At 40.1% G+C, this 19,920-nt stretch overlaps 1 protein-coding gene and 1 long non-coding RNA gene across 2 annotated transcripts; both read left to right on the forward strand.

Annotated features, from left to right (window-relative positions):
- The first annotated feature begins 4,396 nt into the window (after positions 1-4,396).
- Positions 4,397-8,562, forward strand: LOC129653843 (uncharacterized). The gene is made up of 3 exons (XR_008715236.1): positions 4,397-5,040; positions 5,197-5,281; positions 7,483-8,562. It is a non-coding gene; the product is annotated as an uncharacterized LOC129653843 (long non-coding RNA).
- Positions 8,563-10,239: 1,677 nt separating this feature from the next.
- On the forward strand, positions 10,240-15,664 carry LOC129653844 (upstream-binding factor 1-like protein 1). The gene is made up of 2 exons (XM_055583512.1): positions 10,240-10,419; positions 13,585-15,664. The coding sequence occupies exons 1-2, from the start codon at positions 10,417-10,419 to the stop codon at positions 14,680-14,682; spliced, it is 1,101 nt and encodes a 366-aa protein (XP_055439487.1). The 5' UTR covers positions 10,240-10,416; the 3' UTR covers positions 14,683-15,664.
- The last annotated feature ends 4,256 nt before the right edge of the window (positions 15,665-19,920 follow it).

The following is a 19,920-nucleotide window of genomic DNA, read 5'->3' on the forward strand; positions in this document are numbered from 1 at the left end:
CACCAGTCCAGGTTCGATACATGAGACAGGGCACTCAGGGCCTGTGCACTGGGATGACCCTGAAGGATGGGATGGGGAGGTAGGTGGGAGAGGGGTTCAAATGGGGACACATGTATACCCATGGCTGTTTCATGTCAATGCATGGCAAAAACCACTACAATATTGTAAATTAATTAGCCTCCAGTTAATATAAATTAATTAAAAATAATAATAATATGGGAATGCTAACAATGATAATAACTGAAATCTTGGTATCTCAAATCACCTTATGTAAACTTGACTGATATCAGGGTTTTTTAATCTTTAATTTTATATTCTTCAGTGTGTGAAGTTTTTTTTCCCTGCTGATCCTATTCTCAATTAGATGTATTGGTCTCAATATGTTAATAAACCAGTTAGCTTACACACAAAAACACACACAAAAAGACACGTATCAGCCTAAATCTCTAGTTTAAAAGTACCTTCATTTCTTTACAAGGAAGGAAAGACAGTATGCTAAAAAAAAAAAAAAATGGTTCTGGGAGAACAGGACAGCTTCATGTAAAAACCTGAAACAGAACATCCTTTAACATCATTGTTGTTCTTCAGGCACTAAATGGTGTCCATAGCTCTTCAATCCCATAAACTGTAATACGGCAGGCTCCGCTCTCCTTCAGAGTTTGCTGTCTCCCAGAGTTTGCTCAAATTCATGTCCATTGAGTTGGTGATACTGTCTAACCATCATTTCACCTGCTCCCTTGTCCTTTTCCCTTCAATTTTTCTCAGCATCAACGTGTTTTCAAATGAGTTGGCTCTTTGCATCAGATGACCAAAGTATTGGAGCTTTATCTTCAGCATCAGTCCTTGAACGAATATTCAGGGTTTATTCCCTTTGGATTGACTGGTTTGATACACACAAACAAACTCAATGGATTAAAGACCTAAAAGTAAGACCAGATATTATTAAACTCTTAGATGAAAACACAGGCAGAACTCTCTTTGCCATAAATCATAGCAATATATTTTGCCAGACTTCTCCTAGAGTAAAGGAAATTAAAAAAAAAATGGAACCTAATTAAACTCACAAGGTTTTCCACAGCAAAGGAAACTGTAAACAAAACAAATAGAAAACCCACAGAATGGAAGAAAATATTTGAAAATTTTGGGACTAACAGGGGATTTGTCTCCAAAAATTTATAAAGAGCTCATGCAGTTCAATATTAAAAATAATAATTAAAAAATAGGCAGATGACTTAAATAGACATTTCTTCAAAGAAGACATACAAATGGCCAAGCAGCACATGAATTCTCAACACCAAATAATTACGGGAGGAAAACAGATTGAAACTACAGTGAGATATAACCTCATACCAATCAAAATGGTGGTCATCAAAGTTACTACTACTACTAAGTTGCTTCAGTCGTGTCCAACTCTGTGTGACCCCATAGATGGCAGCCCACCAGGCTCCCCCATCCCTGGGATTCTCCAGGCAAGAATACTAGAATGGGTTGCCATTTCCTTCTCCATTGCACTAAAGTGAAAAGTGGAAGTGAAGTCGCTCAGTCATGTCCGACTCTTAGCGACCCCATGGACTGCAGCCCACCAGGCTTCTCCGCCCATGGGATTTTCCAGGCAAGAGTACTGGAATGGGGTGCCATTGCCTTCTAAGTTACTACTAGCAGTAAATTCTGGAGAGGATATGGAGAAAAGGGAACCTGCCTACACTGTTTACCAGGATGTACATTGGTAAGGCCACCATGAAGAACACTTAAAATTCCTTATGAAACTAAAAGTAGAGCTACCATATGATCCAGCAATTCCATTCCTGGGCATGTATCCAAAGAAAAATGTGGTTCAAAAGAATACACAAACCCAAACATTCATTGGCAAGTTGTTTACAATTGTCAAGACCTGGAAGGAACCTAAATGTCCATAGACAGATGAATGGATAAAAAAGATGTATTGCATATATACAATAAGATATTATTCAAACATTAAGAAGAACCAAAAATGCCATTTGCAGCGACATGCATAGACCTGGAGACTGTCATACTGAGTAAAGTAAGGCAGAAAAAGAAAGATCAGTATCATATGATATTGGAATCTAAGAAAATGATACACATAAAGCTATTTACAAAACAGAGTCACAGATGTAGGAAAAGATAACTTACTAAAAAATATCTTAGGAGCTAGGAAGTGGGGAAGGATTAATTAGGAGATTGGGATTGACATATACACATTACTATAGATGAAATATACATTCCTATGAATATATATATATATATATATATATATATATATCACTAAGGTGTACAACTGAAACTAACACAACATTGTAAATCAATTATACTTCAAAAATTAAAAAAATAAGAATATAAATTTCCCTGTCTAGTATCTTTCCCTGAGTAGAGCACCATGGCCTTCTTTGATAAATTGGAAAATGTTTTGAGGAATAGAATGTAAGCACAGTCAAAATAAAGAATCTCTTAAGAGATAATTGCCCAAACTTCACAGACAATATCATAGTTGTTTAATCGATTGTCTATGATTCTTTTAGTCTACCCTGTAGTATACAACTATGCCATAATCATTAATTTCACAACCTAGTATCAATATGTCAAATGTGCTTACATATTGAATAATAGGATGATAAAGTATGAGATGACATTCAGGGAATGACTAAAGGCCAGAGCCTAAGAGAATAACCACCAACAGCTGTTGTGTGAGCAGTGTGTGCAGTTATAGACAGAGTGAAAGCAATAGTGTGTAATCAAAATCAAAACAGAACAACAAAAAAAGCAAATATCAAATCCTCAGTGGGAAGACTTTCATGGAAAACTGAATGAAAAGTATGAAATTTAAGAGAATTTTAGTTCTTAAGAGGTTGAGAACATCCATGAAACAGCAGAAGGCAAGAGTATTAAGTGGTATTATTGGGGAGCTTGACTGCTCCAGGTGAAAAATGGAATGTGAAGAACTCTTTCTGATAAAATATCAAGAAAATAATTCAGGCAAATTCAGACAGGTTACCACAAATATTGGGTGGTCATGGGTCACAGTAATTGGGGCTACAATAAATTTTATAAATGGAGATATGAATTCATAATTGGGGAGTTCAATTATTTTTCAAACAGAACTTCAAGAACTAGGAATGTGCAGTCAACCTCTGACTTTTTACCTGAGATTGGATTATGATGATTGTATTAAGTAGATTTCAAAAGGTTTGCATTGATCACTGACCTAGAGCCAGACATCCTGGAATGTGAAGTCAAGTGGGCCTTAGAAAGCATCACTACGAACAAAGCTAGTAGAGGTGATGAAATTCCACTTGCACTATTTCAAATCCTGAAAGATGATGCTGTGAAAGTGCTGCACTCAATATGCCAGCAAATTTGGAAAACTCAGCAGTGGCCACAGGACTGGAAAAAGTCAGTTTTCATTCCAATCCCAAAGAAAGGCAATGCCAAAGAATGCTCAAACTACTACACAATTGCACTCATCTCACATGCTAGTAAAGTAATGCTCAAAATTCTCCAAGGCAGGCTTCAGCAGTATGTGAACCGTGAACTTCCTGATGTTCAAGCTGGTTTTAGAAAAGGCAGAGGAACCAGAGATCAAATTGCCAACATCCGCTGGATCATGGAAAAAACGAGAGAGTTTCAGAAAAGCATCTATTTCTGCTTTATTGACTATGCCAAAGCCTTTGACTGTGTGGATCACAATAAACTGTGGAAAATTCTTCACGAGATGGGAATACCAGACCACCTGATTTAGCTCTTGAGAAATTTGTATGCAGGTCAGGAAGCAACAGTTAGAACTGGACATGGAACAACAGACTGGTTCCAAATAGGAAAAGGAGTTCGTTAAGGCTGTATATTGTCACCCTGTTTATTTAACTTCTATGCAGAGTACATCATGAGAAACGCTGGACTGGAAGAAACACAAGCTGGAATCAAGATTGCTGGGAGAAATATCAATAACCTCAGATATGCAGATGACACCACCCTTATGGCAGAAAGTGAAGAGGAACTCAAAAGCCTCTTGATGAAAGTGAAAGTGGAGAGTGAAAAAGTTGGCTTAAAGCTCAACATTCAGAAAACGAAGATCATGGCATCCGGTCCCATCACTTCATGGGAAATAGATGGGGAAACAGTGGAAACAGTGTCAGACTTTATTTTTCTGGGCTCCAAAATCACTGCAGCCATGAAATTAAAAGACGCTTACTCCTTGGAAGGAAAGTTATGACCAACCTAGATAGAATATTCAAAAGCAGAGACATTACTTTGCCAACAAAGGTCCGTCTAGTCAAGGCTATGGTTTTTCCTGTGGTCATGTATGGATGTGAGAGTTGGACTGTGAAGAAGGCTGAGCGCCAAAGAATTGATGCTTTTGAACTGTGGTGTTGGAGAAGACTCTTGAGAGTCCCTTGGACTGCAAGGAGATCCAACCAGTCCATTCTGAAGGAGATCAGCCCTGGGATTTCTTTGGAAGGAATGATGCTAAAGCTGAAACTGCAGTACTTTGGCCACCTCTTGCAAAGAGTTGACTCATTGGAAAAGACTCTGATGCTGGGAGGGGTTGGGGGCAGGAGGAGAAGGGGACGACAGAGGATGAGATGGCTGGATGGCATCACTGACTCGATGGACACGAGTCTCAGTGAACTCCGGGTGTTGGTGATAGACAGGGAGGCCTGGCGTGCTGCGATTCATGGAGTTGCAAAGAGTCGGACACAACTGAGCCACTGATCTGATCTGATCTGTTGTCCTCTGAATGCATTTACAACTCTTGAAAAATTGAATCATGGGCACCTATACCTTTCCCCAGGATTGAGAACCCTATCATTTGAAGGAAGTGGGCATGACCTTTGGAGAGCATATCAAGCATCCAGCAAGGAGCCAAGCTTATCTTCTCCAGAGCCCAGAGATGTTGAACTTGGAATTGACTGGACTGTGGAGACTTTTGAAAGTTTTTGCCACCAGGAGGTGGGCACCTAAACCCTGGACTGAATTTGAGAGAGTTACTTACTGAACGAGAGAGAGCATTTCTGTAACAGTACTGAGGTAAGTTCCGATCCAGGTATAATGAATTTGTGCTATGTTCAGTTAATAATGAAACTTTAATGGTAATCATGGACACAAAAGTTAATTTTTTCTCTTATTGGTTGGTAATATTAAGTAATTTAATCATTCTTATTTCATTACCTTATATATTCCTAGGTGTCCTTAGGTCTTAAAAGACTGGGAATCTGTGTTGTGGAAAGAGCAGAGTGTACTTTGGGAGAGAGCCAAGGACTATCTCAGGGTAAGAACCAAGCCTCTGGAAAAGCTGTAAAGGGAGAAGAGGAAAATTGTAATAGCCAATACTTTTAACTTTATGTGCTTGAAAGACACTTTCGTTCTTTTAAATTACTGAAATTAAAGAAAGAGATTTCATTTTTATCTGAATTTAGGTAAGCTCAAAATAGTTGCAACTAAGGTCTAGAATATGTCAGGGAGATCACTGGACTTGGAACGTCCTCCACCCAGAGCATTCTGAGGCAATTATTTCTATTTCTTAAAGAGCAGTGACTCCCTTTAATACCTGGGTAACTGAAGGAACAATTTCATGTCTGCACTATGTCCTGTCCTGTGGAAGAGCTGTGGCATAAGTGAAACAGACAGCAAAGGATCAGCAGAGCCTGGAGAATCCTCCTGAGAAGCCACAGTTCTGACTTCCAGTGTCTCCTGTGTCCTGTGCACTAAGGCCAGTCCTTACAAATTAAATATTAAGAATATTAACAATGGGTCTTTAATTTGTAACCTACTGACATGCAGCCAATATTTTCTCCCAAGAATTAAAGGTACTGACAGAAAGAAAGAAATCATTAGCTAGGAAGAGTAAGAGAGACACACCACAAAAATTATCCCATTGGTGAAACACCCAACCAATGACTTTTCTTTGTTTTGAGAAATCTCACTTTCTTAATATTAGCACCCAGGAAAGTAGAAGTATTTGGATGAGTCTTTGAATGAAAATATTTTCTCAACAGTATTTTATTGGCATACATGAGTGTGTATGTGTATGATTCTGAGGAGTGTGTGTGTGGAAGGAAATAAGAAACAGCTTAACTACTGCAAATAATAGTTGATTGAACCAATAATATTTTGTGATATGAATCTCAAAAAAATGATGCCTTTTAAATATTTCCTTCTACAAGAAAAAAGTTAAAGATGAATGATTCTCCTTTGTGGTTACTATAATCCATTTATAGTATATGTAATAGAATTCTGCTGATGAAATGATGGAAATATAAATTTACACCAAAGCCTCTTCTGTATTTCAGAGGGGGATAGGCAGAAGTTTATTTCCCCTTAGTATCAAATGAAAAAAAACATAGGGAAAAGTAGCTGTATACGTAGTACCCATAATTTACATAGAGTCATGGTGAGAAGGGAGAAGAGGCAGAGTTCAGTGATGTACTGTCTATATTTTCCTCATGGGAGTAACATGTACATCCTTGCTAGAGTCAAGATCTTATTATTTTAGATATATTGATTACTATTCTTTCTGTGTTCATGCCTGCATGCTGATTTGCTTCATTCCTCTCTGACTCTTTGTGACCCCATGAACACTAGCCCGCCAGGCTCCTCTCTCCATGGGATTCTCCAGGCAAGAACACTGGAGTAGGTTGCCATGTCCTCCTGCAGGGGATCTTCCTGACCCAGGACTGGAACTTGAGTCCCTGACGTCACCTGCATTGGCAGATGGGTTCTTTCTTGTCACTAGCACCACCTGAGAAGGCCAATATTTTATTTACTAGGTTAAAAACTTCATAGTACAGGTATCAGTGCATGAAAGAAGTTAGGATAGCACTAAATGATTGAACTGGCAGTTGGGCTTCTCTAGTAGTTCAGATGGTAAAGCATCTGGCTGCAGTGCAGGAGACCTGGGTTTGATCCCTGGATCCAGACAATCCCCTGGAGAAGGAAATGACAACCCACTCCAGTATTCTTGCCTGGAGAATCCCATGCACAGAAAAGCCTGGTGGGCTACAATCCGTGGGCTGCAGAGTCAGACACAACTGAGCGACTAACAGTCACACACACACAGGCACATGTTTATATTATTGTTAGAGGCCAGAGTCTCACAGCCCTGCTGCCTCGTGTTTGGGTGCTAAGTGCTGTATTTGAAGGCACAGAAGAGAGGGTGGTGAAAATGAAGGGCTAGCCACTGTCCATGGAGGTCACCATGGTTATCAGTTTCCTAGGGCTCCCACAGCACATCAACCCACATGGGGTGGCTTAAAATCAGTGTATTCTCTGACAGTCCAGGGGGCTGGAAATCAAGGTGTTGGCAGGGCCATAATTCCTCCAAAGGCTCTAAAGGGATTTGTCTGTCTCTTTCAGTGTCCGGTGGCTCCTGGAATTCTTAAATTATGACAGATTAATTTAAATTCTGCCTCTCCATATGACGTTTCTTGCTGCATCTAAAACACCCTTCTTTTTTTTTTATCTGGACTCCAGTCAGCAGATTTCGGATCCACTCTCTACCCTGAATGGTCTCATCCTGACATCCTCCAGGCGATTACATCAGCAAAGACTTTATTTCTAAAATAGGTCATATTTAGAGGTACTGGCTGTTGGGATTTGAATATGACTTGGGAATGCATAACGGGGACATTGATCTCAGTACCTCATCCAGCAGAATGAAAGATTATTGCCCTCAAATCTGAGGTCTAATGTTTTGCTGGGGAAAGTAAAAATCTCATTTATTTAATTTATTTGTTTTCTTGCTTTGCTTTGTAGGTAGTTATATGCAGTAGGGAGAGAAACTGTTATGGTAAGGTTTCAGATTTGCCAAGTTTGGCCAATGAATTCCTTAGAATATTTTTCTAGGACTACAGTTATTGGGTGAGAAGCAAACATATTTTTTAAGAATTTTAATGCATATAATGAAAACATCCTCTGTTAATCTCACACAAACATATCAAAGTATGTGAAGGTATACATTTTTACTGTCAATAAAACTGGATATTATCTCTCAAAGATTTGCCAAATTAATAGTTGAATAGTGTTTAATACTTCATAATAATAGTTTAATTATTAATTTACTTGCTTTCTACTTAATACATTGTAAGTTATTTATTTTCAATAATACTGAATCTTCTAAAACTTAGTCTGAATTTGATATTATAAGCATAAAAATGCAACATTTATGGATTCCCTTAATTAATTTTTATAATAGCATATTAAAACTAATTAGAACTATAGACCTCTGAACAATATTTATATAAAGGTTATGAATGTGATGGATTATTTTAATAAAAATAGTGGTGTTTTCAGGAGCAGTTCATTCTCATTACCAAAATATTATAAAATATATAGAGAGAGATGAAACTTTTTTAAAAAAGCAAAGAAGTTTACTGCCATGAACATTTCCAAGAATTTTAACATTTCTCACATATATTTTTGTACATGATTTCAGTTTTGCCTGTGTATAGCAATAAGTAAAAATATATATAAAAAATTAAGCCATATCTTTTCATTGTTTTTTTTAAAGTAAATATTTCATTTATTTTATTTTTCCAATCATATTCTATTGTTTGTCACTTAATCACTAGATGGAATGTACATTTATAATTAAATTTGAAAATAGATGAAGCCAGTTTCAAAAAGTCATGAAGTCTGATATTGTCAAGCATTCTTTGATCCAATAAGTAATCATATCATGCAAGACATACTTTAGACCACCTCAGGTTTAACCCAATTTCTTTCAACAATGCCCATGGATTTTTAAAAATGAATTGCTCATATTTAATCACCATATAATCAGAATTAAATTAGCCAAGGATGACAGAATTTGGAGCCTCTGTTTCTCTAGTTCCAAAATTATCCTCAATAATTATTCATATTTTCATGTATGCTATATGGTGATAGAAATGGATTAGAACTAAAGGGATTAAAAAGTCCATTCTAAACTTGACCTCTTAGTAGACCCTCAGTTCACTTCAGTTCAGTTCAGTCGCTCAGTCCTGTCTGACTCTTTGTGACCCCATGAATCACAGCATGCCAGCCCTCCCTGTCCATCACCAACTCCTAGAGTCTACTCAAACTCATGTCCATCGAGTTGGTGATGCCATCCAGCCATCTCATCCTCTGTCGTCCCCTTCTCCTCCTGCTCCCAATCCCTTCCAGCATCAGATTCTTTTGCAATGAGTCAACTCTTCACATCAGGTGGCCAAAGTATTGGAGTTTCAGCTTTAGTATCAGTCCTTCCAATGAACACCCAGGACTGATCTCCTTTAGGATGGACTGGTTGGATCTCCTTGCAGTCCAAGGGACTCTCAAGAGTCTTCTCCAATACCACAGTTCAAAAGCATCAATTCTTCGGTGCTCAGCTTTCTTCACAGTCCAACTCTCACATCCATACATGACCACTGGAAAAACCATAGCCTTGACTAGATGGACCTTTGTTGGCACAGTAATGTTTCTGCTTTTTAATATGCTATCTAGGTTGGTCATAACTTTCCTTCCACAGAGTAAGCGTCTTTTAATTTCATGTTGGCAATCACCATCTGCAGTGATTTTGGAGCCTCAAAAAATAAAGCCTGACGTTCTTTCCCCTGTTTGACCATCTATTTCCCATTAAGTGATGGGACCAGATGCCATGATATTAGTTTGCTAAGCTTTAAGCCAACTTTTTCACTCTCCTCTTTCACTTTCATCAAGAGGCTTATTAGTTCCTCTTCACTTTCTGCCACAAGGGTGGTGTCATCTGCATATCTGAGGTTATTGATATTTCTCCCTGCCATCTTGATTCCAGCTTTTGCTTCTTCCAGCCCAGCGTTTCTCATGATGTACTCCGCATATAAGTTAAATAAACAGGGTGACAGTATACAGCCTTGATGTACTCCTTTTCCTATTTGGAACCAGTGTGTTGTTCCATGTCCAGTTCTAACTGTTGCTTCCTGATCTGCTAGATCATGTGAAAAGAAAGGTCAGAGATTATCACAACATGGAAAGATGGGTATTCAACTACCTTATTAAAGTATAATAAAATATCAAGGGAATTGGAGTAGAATGTGAGACCCTCAATATGAGAACAGAATGGATATTTATTATAAAAATCAATGGTGAGAATAAACCAGCCCTGGAGGACATAGGCAGTCGATGTTAATGGAGATGAGAAATGGCTTGAATCTATTCAGTGTTGATTGGGTTTATCCGAGAGAACTGTAGTAACCTAATCAAAGGAGGGACTCCAAGAATCCTGATAGTCAAGCATCTCAAAAGTGATATTTCTGTTTTATTTTTTTCCTGTTCAGAGATGTTTTGAGTTTTCTGAACCCTGGGAGACTCTGAAAGTTACAGGTGCTGACCCATCCAGAGAGCATAGAATTCCCAACCGGAGTGGGTGGATTCTCCTACTGGAATTGATGAGACCAATTCTGCAATCTTATGGTGAGTAAAGAGTTCTGAGTAGAATTCTTGCTTCTTTATATATATATATATATATATATATATAAATTTTAATACTCAGCAGACTTCAGAATTTCTGAAGCAGGTGAAGTACTCCCAGCTAATAAAAAAATTTGTAATTGCTTTCAGTTCACTCTGGAGCTAGAGAATTATAATATCTTCCAATGTTTGAAATTTGTAAATGAAAATGAATGATTCTGCTAACTTATGGTTTCCATGGTGTAAAACTAAAATGTGAATTTGGGGATGGGAAATCCTATACAGATAGTTTTTACATTTGGCATGATGCCTAAAACTTGATTGAGAAACTGTTGTAGAATGTGAAGAGTAATATTTCTTCAGGAAATGGTGGGGCTCATTCTTTGAAATGTCCAGTGATAACCTAGATACTGGTGATGACTCTCAAAACATAACATTGGTGACACCAAATATGAAAAAGCAGAGAAAATTCTTCACTCAGTCTGATATAGAAATGGAAATCTTGATTAATTTCAGCCATTTATTTTTATGCCCACTATATTAGATAGCACTATTATTTTTAAGTATTTATTTTTAAATTTCATTTATTTACTTGTATGTTCTGGTTCTTAGCTAGAGATGTGTGAGATACTTGGTTGAGGCATGCAAACACTTAGTCACCATCCATGAACTACTAGTCCTGGCATGTGAGCACTTTGCTGTGGCCTGTGGGATCTAGTTCCCTGAGGGGGATGGAACCCCGATGCCCTGCACTGGGAGCACAGAGTCTTAGCCACTGGACCACCAAGGAAGGGCCAGCACTCTTTTGCATTTTAACTTGGAATCTACATATTTCCAAATGTGAAAAATCTTTAGGATTATCAGTTCAGTTCAGTCCCTCAGTTGTGTCTGACTCTCTGCGACCCCATGGACTGCAGCACACCAGGCTTCCCTGAGGATCATCAACTCCCAGAACCTACTCAAATTCATGTTCTTCACATCAGTGATGCCATCCAACCATCTCATCCTCCATCGACAACTTCTCCTCCCACCCTCAGTCTTTCCCAGCATCAGGGTCTTTTCCAATGAGTCAGTTCTTCACATTAGGTGGCCAAAGTATCGGAGTTTCAGCTTCAGCATCAGTTCTTCCAAGGAATATTCAGGACTGGTTTCCTTTAGGATTGAGTGGTTGGATCTCTTTGCAGTCCAAAGAACTCTCAAGAGTCTTTTCCAGCACCACAGTTTGAAAGCATCAATTTTTCAACACTCAGCCTTCTTTAGGGTCCAACTCTCACATCCGTATATGACCACTGGAAAAACCATGGCTTTGACTATATGGAGTTTTGTCAGTAAAATGATGTCTCTGCTTTCTTAGTATGCTGTCTAAATTTGTCATAGCTTTTCTCCTGAGGAGCAAGCTTCTTTTAATTTTGTGGCTGCTGCTACCATCCACAGTGATTTTGGAACCCAATAAAATAAATTTTATTTAATAGGCCTTAATACAATGTCTATTGATGTTATCTGAAAAGAAATATTTAGCCCTTCAAGTCTTTGACTCTTACATAAACACGTTTACACTTGTCTTCATCTTTGATGGCACTTCTGTTGTTCGATGAATCATATCAATTATTATCTCAGTTCCACATTCAGTCCATGGCCACCTGGACACTTCTTTCTATACTTATAGCTGATTCACGTTGTATGGCAGAAACCAATACAATTTCTAATGCAATCATCTTCCAATCAAAATTAATTAATAAAAAGGCAGAAGGTAGCTATTCTCTGGAATCCATGCTGTGTTACTATTCGAGAGATTATATTCACATTAAATCTGAGCAGAGTACAGAGAGTTCCCATATATATCCTGCCTCCTCAAAACAAAGGCACACACACACAGTTTCCCCATTATCACATAATGTATCAGAGTGGTGTATTTATTACAATTGAGGAACCTACACTGATGCTTCATTGTCACCCAAAGTTCCTGATTTTTCATTAGTGTTCATTCTTGGTGGTGTTTATTCTACTAGTTTTACACTGATGTATAGTGACAGGTACCCCCGTATAATATATGAAAGTGCTATATGCCCTAAAAATCTTTTGTGATCACCTGTTCATCAGTCCTCTAATCTTAACTGCTGGAAACCAAGGATTATTTCACTCTATATTTTTTTTTTCTGGAATGTCTTATAGTTGGACTCATGAAGTATGTATTCTTTTCAGATTAACTTCTTTACTTAGTGATATGCACTCAACTACACTCCACGTCTCTTGCTAGCTTTCTCACTCATTTCTTTTCATCAGTGAATACTATTCCATGGCCTGGATGTACCAGAGTTTCTTTATCCATTCATCTACCTAAAGACATCTTGGTTGCTTTCAAGTTTTGTAGTTATGAGCAAAGCTGCTAGAAGTATCCATCTGCAGTTTTTCTAAATGGATTCACCTGATTTTGGCAAATGTAGAAGAAGATGATTATGGAATTTCATGGTAGGAGGATATTTAGTTTTGTAACAAACCACCATGTTGTCTTTCAGAAAGTGTTAGTCATTCAGTCATGTCCAACCTTTTGTGACCACACGGACTGTAACTCACAAGGCTCCTCTGTTCATGAAATTCTCCAGGCAAGAATACTGGAGTGGGTTGCCATTCCCTTGTCCTGTCTTTCAGAAGGCTTGTACTATTTTGAATTCCCATCATCAGTGAATCAATTGATGATGAATCCCGATTCATCAATGAATTCCTCAATCAATGAATTCTTGATTCTCCCCATCCTCTCAGTATGTGGTGATGGCTGTCTTTTGGATTTTGACCATTCTTATCCATGTGCTGTGATTTGCCATTGCTGTTTTAAAGTCCTTTGCTTTTCAGGAACTTACTTTTATTAACTCCCTTCATTTTCTCTTATTCTTTGTCCCTTGAGAGAATAGCCAGTCTTTTAGTTTGCTCATTTACATGTAAAACACTCTCTGGTGAAACTGATTGGAAGGCAGAGTGAATGGGGTCTGAAGATACTTAACTCTGCAAAGGAACCTTCATAATGTTCAACATGAATCTCAATTCAGACTAGGCCAGTTTTCATTTATATTCTTAAGGGTAAATAAAATGATAGTAGAGACATATCCCAAGTGATATGTTCTTCTCTCATGTGTCACATAGGAGAGTAACTTTCTTTTTCTTTCTTCACAGAATCATCACACTCACCTGCTGAATCTTGAGAGTGCAGATGCTGGAGATTCTGCTGAGATTTCTTATAACTTGACAAAGTTCCGCACTTTGAAAGAATTAATCCTGGAAGCTAAGGAAAATGTTAACAATCCTTCCAAAAGCAGAAACCACAAGAAACATCCTGATTTACCCAAGAAGCCCCTGACAGCTTACCTCCGCTTTTTTAAAGAGATGAGACCTCAGTACCTCCAAAAACACCCCAAGATAAGCAACCAGGAGCTGACCAAGGTTCTGTCTGAGGAATACAAGAAGCTGCCCGAACAGCTCAAGCTGAAATACAGTCAAGATTTCCAGAAAGAGAAACAGGAGTTTCAGGAGAAAATGGTTCTGTTCAGAGAACAGCACCCTGAACTAGTCCAGAACTCCAAGAAACCTGATGTCCCCAAAGGAAGTCAAAGCAAAGTGCCAAAGAAGTTTCAGGAAAATGTGCAAAAAGTGAAGCCTCCCCCAGAAAACCATTTACCCATGAAATGGAAATTCCAAGGAGAGCCCAAGAAGCCCCCGATGAATGGCTATCACAAGTTCCACCAGGATCTCTGGTCGAGCAGGGAGCTGAAAGTGGTGCCCCCGAGGGAGCGCATGGTAGAGATCAGTAGACGCTGGCAGAGGGTCTCCCAGGACCAGAAGGAGATTTATAAGAAGCAGGCAGAGGAACTGCAGACACAGTACAAGGTGGACCTTGATCTCTGGCTCAGGACTCTGTCTCCTGAAGAATATGCTGCTTACAGAGAGGCGACCTGGGCTAAGCGTAAGAACATGAGCGTGACGGGGGGCCCGAACCCCAAGATTAGAAGGATGGGTCTGCAGTCCCCATCATCAGGGAATCTGCAAGGAAGGCTTAGAGAGGACCTGGGGCTTCAGGCTGCAGAGTTAGCATCATCGGACATGACTGGAAAACATTCTCCTGCCTCAGGGAGATCAGAGGAAAATGAGGAAGAGGAGGAAGGCAGCCGCTGCTCAGCCCCCAGCATTGCGGATGAAGATGGAGATTCTGAGCCAGAGGACCGCGGCTCCAGCTCATCGTCCTCAGGGAACTCCTCTGACTCGGATTCCAACTGAGTTTAGTTCACAACCTGAAGGGACAAAGAACTTTCCAGCAAAAGTCCATGGGCCCTTCTCTCTATTGCCTCTTCATTGTCTTCCTTCTTTCCCTCCCTCTTCATACAAAGTCGGACCTGTTGGAAAGAAGGCATCTTGTGCTGTAATTTCTGCCCTCTCCATCTACCCCACGTTCACCCCGAGAGAAAGTCAATGCAATGATGCCTCGTCAAATAAACCCTGAGCTGACTGGGCTCCGGGGCACCCTGGACTAGACTGAGCTCCCTGAACTGGGAAGGTTTGCTCTCCTCACCCTCTGCGGGCCAGACGTGTGAGGGGCTGCAGGGGTCTTTGACCCCCCTCTTCTCTGTGACCTTGTCCCTCAGGACTCAGGCAGTGAGCTGGGGAGGGAAGATCTGATTGACTGGAAGTAGGAGACTTGCCTTTAAGACAATTGTCTCTGTCCCTTCTCTCTGAAGTGAGGAGCTGGCCCTTCCTTATCTTGGAAGCAAGGATGGGCATGTGGGCAGCAGCATTTCTCTCTATATATTTATCCTTTGAGTTATCAGTGAGATTTTTCTTACTGATTTCAAAAGTTATAAATTAAAATTTAAAACTGCTCCATTTGAGTTAGCTTTTCCTTAAAACCATCATCCTTTAACTCAATGGCACTAATTTTCCAGGCCACATCTAAATTTCTTCTGGTTTCTGCCCCAACCCATTCCTCATGCTGAAGATTGTAAGGAATCATGTTCTTACCATAGACTTGGTTTTTTTGCATTATGTTATGTGATTGTATTAAACAGGTGTTTTGTATAAGCATTTTAGTCCATAGGTTACTAAACTGGGAATTTTTATGTAGCAGAATGACATTACTTTTAATATTTTGGTTTATTTATATATTTGAAAATGAGTGTAAACCATCATCTCATTAAACTTTTCTAGATATTCTTGGCTGAAAATGAAAAATATTCATTTTTGGCTCTCATGCACTGTTAGTATCACAGAAGTAGTTGTGTTCTTATATACGAAAAGGGATGAGTTTTGAGAGTTCATCTTACTCCTTGATGTCTTAGGGAAATATTTTATTCTTTATAAATGTACAGACAGGGAACCTACTGTACAGCACATGGAGCTCTGCCCAGTGTCATGTGGCCGCACAGATGGGAGGGAGGTTTGAGGAGAATGGACACACGTGTCTGCGGGGCTGAGTCCCTTTGCTGCTCACCTGAAACTATCACAATATTTCTTTCTTTTTTTTTTTTAAGTAACAGCCAAATAATTTATTAAAATTAACCAATCAAATTATAACAGCCCAAATGATGCCCAAATATTACAAGAGCATTTTTATTTATTTTTTTAATTTTATTTTATTTTTAAACTTTACATAACTGTATTAGTTTTGCCAAATATCAAAATGAATCCACCACAGGTATACATGTGTTCCCCATCCTGAACCCTCCTCCCTCCTCCCTCCCCATTCCATCCCTCTGGGTCGTCCCAGTGCACCAGCCCCAAGCATCCAGTATCGTGCATCGAACCTGGACTGGCAACTTGTTTCATACATGATATTTTACATGTTTCAATGCCATTCTCCCAAATCTTCCCACCCTCTCCCTCTCTCACAGAGTCCATAAGACTGTTCTATACATCAGTGTCTCTTTTGCTGTCTCGTACACAGGGTTATTGTTAAAAGGTAACAATCATGACTAATATACCTGAAATTTTTTCTCAAGTTCGTAGGATTAATCCTTTTTGTTCCTTTAATTTCTTTTTTAATTTTATTTTATTTTTAACTTTACAATATTGTATTGGTTTTGCCATATATCAACGTGAATCTGCCACAGGTATACACGTGTTCCCCATCCTGAACCCTCCTCCTTCCTCCCTCCCTGTACCATCCCTCTGGGTCGTCCCAGTGCACCAGCCCAAAGCATCCAGTATCGTGCATCGAACCTGGACTGGTGACTCATTTCATATTTCTATGATTACTTATTTTTTGTTTTCGGTTGCACTGGGTCTTCATTGGTGACCAAGGGGTTTCTCTAGCCGAGGAAGTGGGGCTCCTCTTCCTTGCAGTGTGCGGGCTTCTCATTGGGGTGGCTTCTCTTGCAGACACGGGCTCCAGCTCATTGGCTCAGCAGCTGTGGCACATGGGCTCAGTTGCACTATGGCCTGTGGGATCTTCCCAGACCCGAGATCGAACCCATGTCCCCTACACTGGCAGGGGTATTCTTAATCTCTAGATCACCAGAAAAGGCTTACCACATTGCTATTCAGCTATATGCCAATACAAAATGAAAAGTTTTAAAAACAGATGCAGAAAAATACAAATACAAGATCAATATAAGTTCAAAGTCTGAATTTTCTAATAGAAGCAGATGGCATTTGTTAAAATTATAAATCTGTATTTATTGCCTCATCTACCCAGTCATGAACTGGGAATAAAACTGCAATCATAAAAAATCTAATTTAAGATTAGATTTAGTGCTTCTAAAATGACTGACCCACAGTTCATTCACACCCACAAAATGTTAAGTGGATTTCTATCCTCCTGGCAAATCTAAACATATCTTTTGGTTGAAAAACTCACAGAGAAGAGAGGGAGACACTGCTCACTGATGGCCAGACAGCTTCTCCCTTTCCCCTAGAAATGAAATTGAAGCCAGGAATCTAGCAACTCAGCCGCAGAGGTATTTCTGCATTTTTGCCAGCATGATCCAGTGCTCTACTTCATTAGACCTTCCTTCTCAGAACCTGCTCAGCCTGCACTTCTGATCCCTTCACTGTAGAAGGACAGGTACCGGGCAGCAGCATAAGGAAAGCAGGGGTCAGGGACTCAGCTCTCAGGATTCTTGGTCTCCCCTTTCCTTGTCTGAAGCTTCTCTTTCAATGAAGGGCAGAAGTTCTTGAACTCTCAGTCCTGGAACCCTTCCTAGATATTCTGCCCCCTCTATCCAGGAGTGGAGCCCACTGGTTCCCATGGAGGTGCGGGCCCTGGAGGTGAGGGGCGCAGACTCTGAGTGTAAAGAGCAGCTCTGGGACCCCTGCAGCCCCCCTCCCCTGCCCCCTCCTGCACATCCTCCAGGGGGGACTCTGGGCTGAGCAGAGCCTCACGCCCGCTTTCCCAGATGTGCCAGGTACACGAGCTGGTCTGGGGCCTCAAGGTAAAGCTCCCTCTCTGGACAAAACTACATTGGAATGTCAGAGTTTCAGTGCCTACAGAGGCAGGGATGAGAACACAGAGCCCAGTGTTGCCATCTTCAAGGTCTGCAGGGTCACTTCCTGCCCTGAAGGAAGGTCCCAGCAGGCAGCCACCCCTTGAGTCCAGGGCCGAGTCTACTGGGGCCCCTCACCACTGTGGGCAGATTGGCCTTGGGCAGGCAGGAGATCACCTCCGTCCTGGGTCCAAGTCCCTTCAGAAGCTGCCAGGATTCCTTGGTACCACAGGGCTTTCTGCACCCTGGGAAATTTTGTGAGCTCCTGGAGAACCACGATTTTTTTTTTTTTTAACTTCACAATATTGTATCGGTTTTGCCATACATCAACATGAGTCCATCACGAGTGTACACATGTTCCCAATCCTGAACCCCCTCCCACCTCCCTCCCCATACCATCCCTCTGGGTCATCTCTGATTTTTCAGGCCTAAACTTCCTCCGTTGAAATGCAAGGAGATCAAACCAGTCTATCCTAAAGGAAATTAGTCCTGAATATTCACTGGAAAGACTAATGCTGAAGCTGAAGCTCCAGTACTTTGGCCACCTGATTTGAACAGACTACTCATTGGAAAAGTCCCTAGTGCTGGGAAAGATTGAAGGCAGGAGAAGAAGGGGATGACAGAGGATGAGACGGTGGATGGCATCACCAACCAACAAATTTAACTACCAAGAATATTTAGGGGAAATTTTTTTAACTGTAAGGTACCCTATCATAATTTCTATTTGCATTTAACTTGTAATTCAAATGTGTGACTCTGGGCTTCCCTGGTGGCTCAAAGGTAAAGAATCTGCCTGCAGTGCAGGAGTCAGAGGAGGCACACGTTCGATTACTGGGTCTGGAAGATCCCCGGCAGGAGGGCAAAGCAACCCAATGCAGCATTCTCACATGGAGATTCCCATGGATAGAGGAGCCTGCTGGGCTACAGTCCATGGGATCGCAAAGAGTTGGACATGACTGAAGTGACTAAGCATGCACGAGACTCATGCACGTGAGCAACTGACATATCTAAGAATGATTCCAGTTCTTAAGGGACCCTTCTTTCGGAGTCTTCTCTCATTATACAAAAAAAAAAAAAAAAAAAATGTATAATAGGCTTGAATCCCATTATCATTTCACCAACTTTCAGGTAGATTTGTCCATATTATCTTTGTAGAAATATGATTTTAAATATTTAAATTGAAGATTGGTAAAGAGGTTAAGATTGACAATACAGAACCATTATGGAAAGACCCCAATGTGTGGTTCCACCAATGGGCCAAACTCATCTTGAAAGTGGCTAAGCCAGCCCATCCGTCCAGTGATGGCTTCTGGACCAAGTCTTGGGTTCATCAGTTGGCACACGGACAGCAGCACTGACTCATCCCTGCAGAGGATTCCTTGAAGAGTTTCTCTTTTGTATCAATGTATTTACAAATGATAGACAGTCACTTGAAAAGTTTCCATCAAAATCTTTATCTCATATTGCATATTGCATTATACATGAACAAACAAAATTTGCACAATTCTTAGAGAATCTTTCTAATTTTTCTCTTGTCTGACTCCACTGTCCTGACTCTCAGAGGTACTTGATCTCTCACCTACCCCTGAAATAGAGCAGGACCATACGCTCCTTCCTCCCTCTACCTGCAACGTCCTCAGATGGTCTTTTGTCTGTAGAAAAACTTTAGTCAAAGAATAAATGTAATCTAAGAAGTGAGAAAACCCAGATACAAAGGAAAAGCAGTCAAACAAGATAAAATAATAATAATTTAGTCATTAAGCAAAGTCAAGAACCTTTACTTCCTCTCCAAACACTATGCATAATATTCTGAGCCATACGCTTTGACCTGTTTTGTAGAAACTAAAAGCCCCACCTGACAGAAGTTAACTGCATGACAATCAGACTGTCCATGCCGTAAGCAGCACAATTCCAAGAACTGGCTTCAGAGAAACTGGAAAAATATAAATGACTCTAGACTTGAAAATTAACTGTACTTAAAACAATCAAATGATGCTAGTCATACAACTTCATGACCCAATTCAAGATGACTGTTGGAGCT

This window comes from Bubalus kerabau, chromosome 5 (genome assembly GCF_029407905.1).
Source record: "Bubalus kerabau isolate K-KA32 ecotype Philippines breed swamp buffalo chromosome 5, PCC_UOA_SB_1v2, whole genome shotgun sequence".
Taxonomy (NCBI): Eukaryota; Metazoa; Chordata; class Mammalia; order Artiodactyla; family Bovidae; genus Bubalus; species Bubalus kerabau.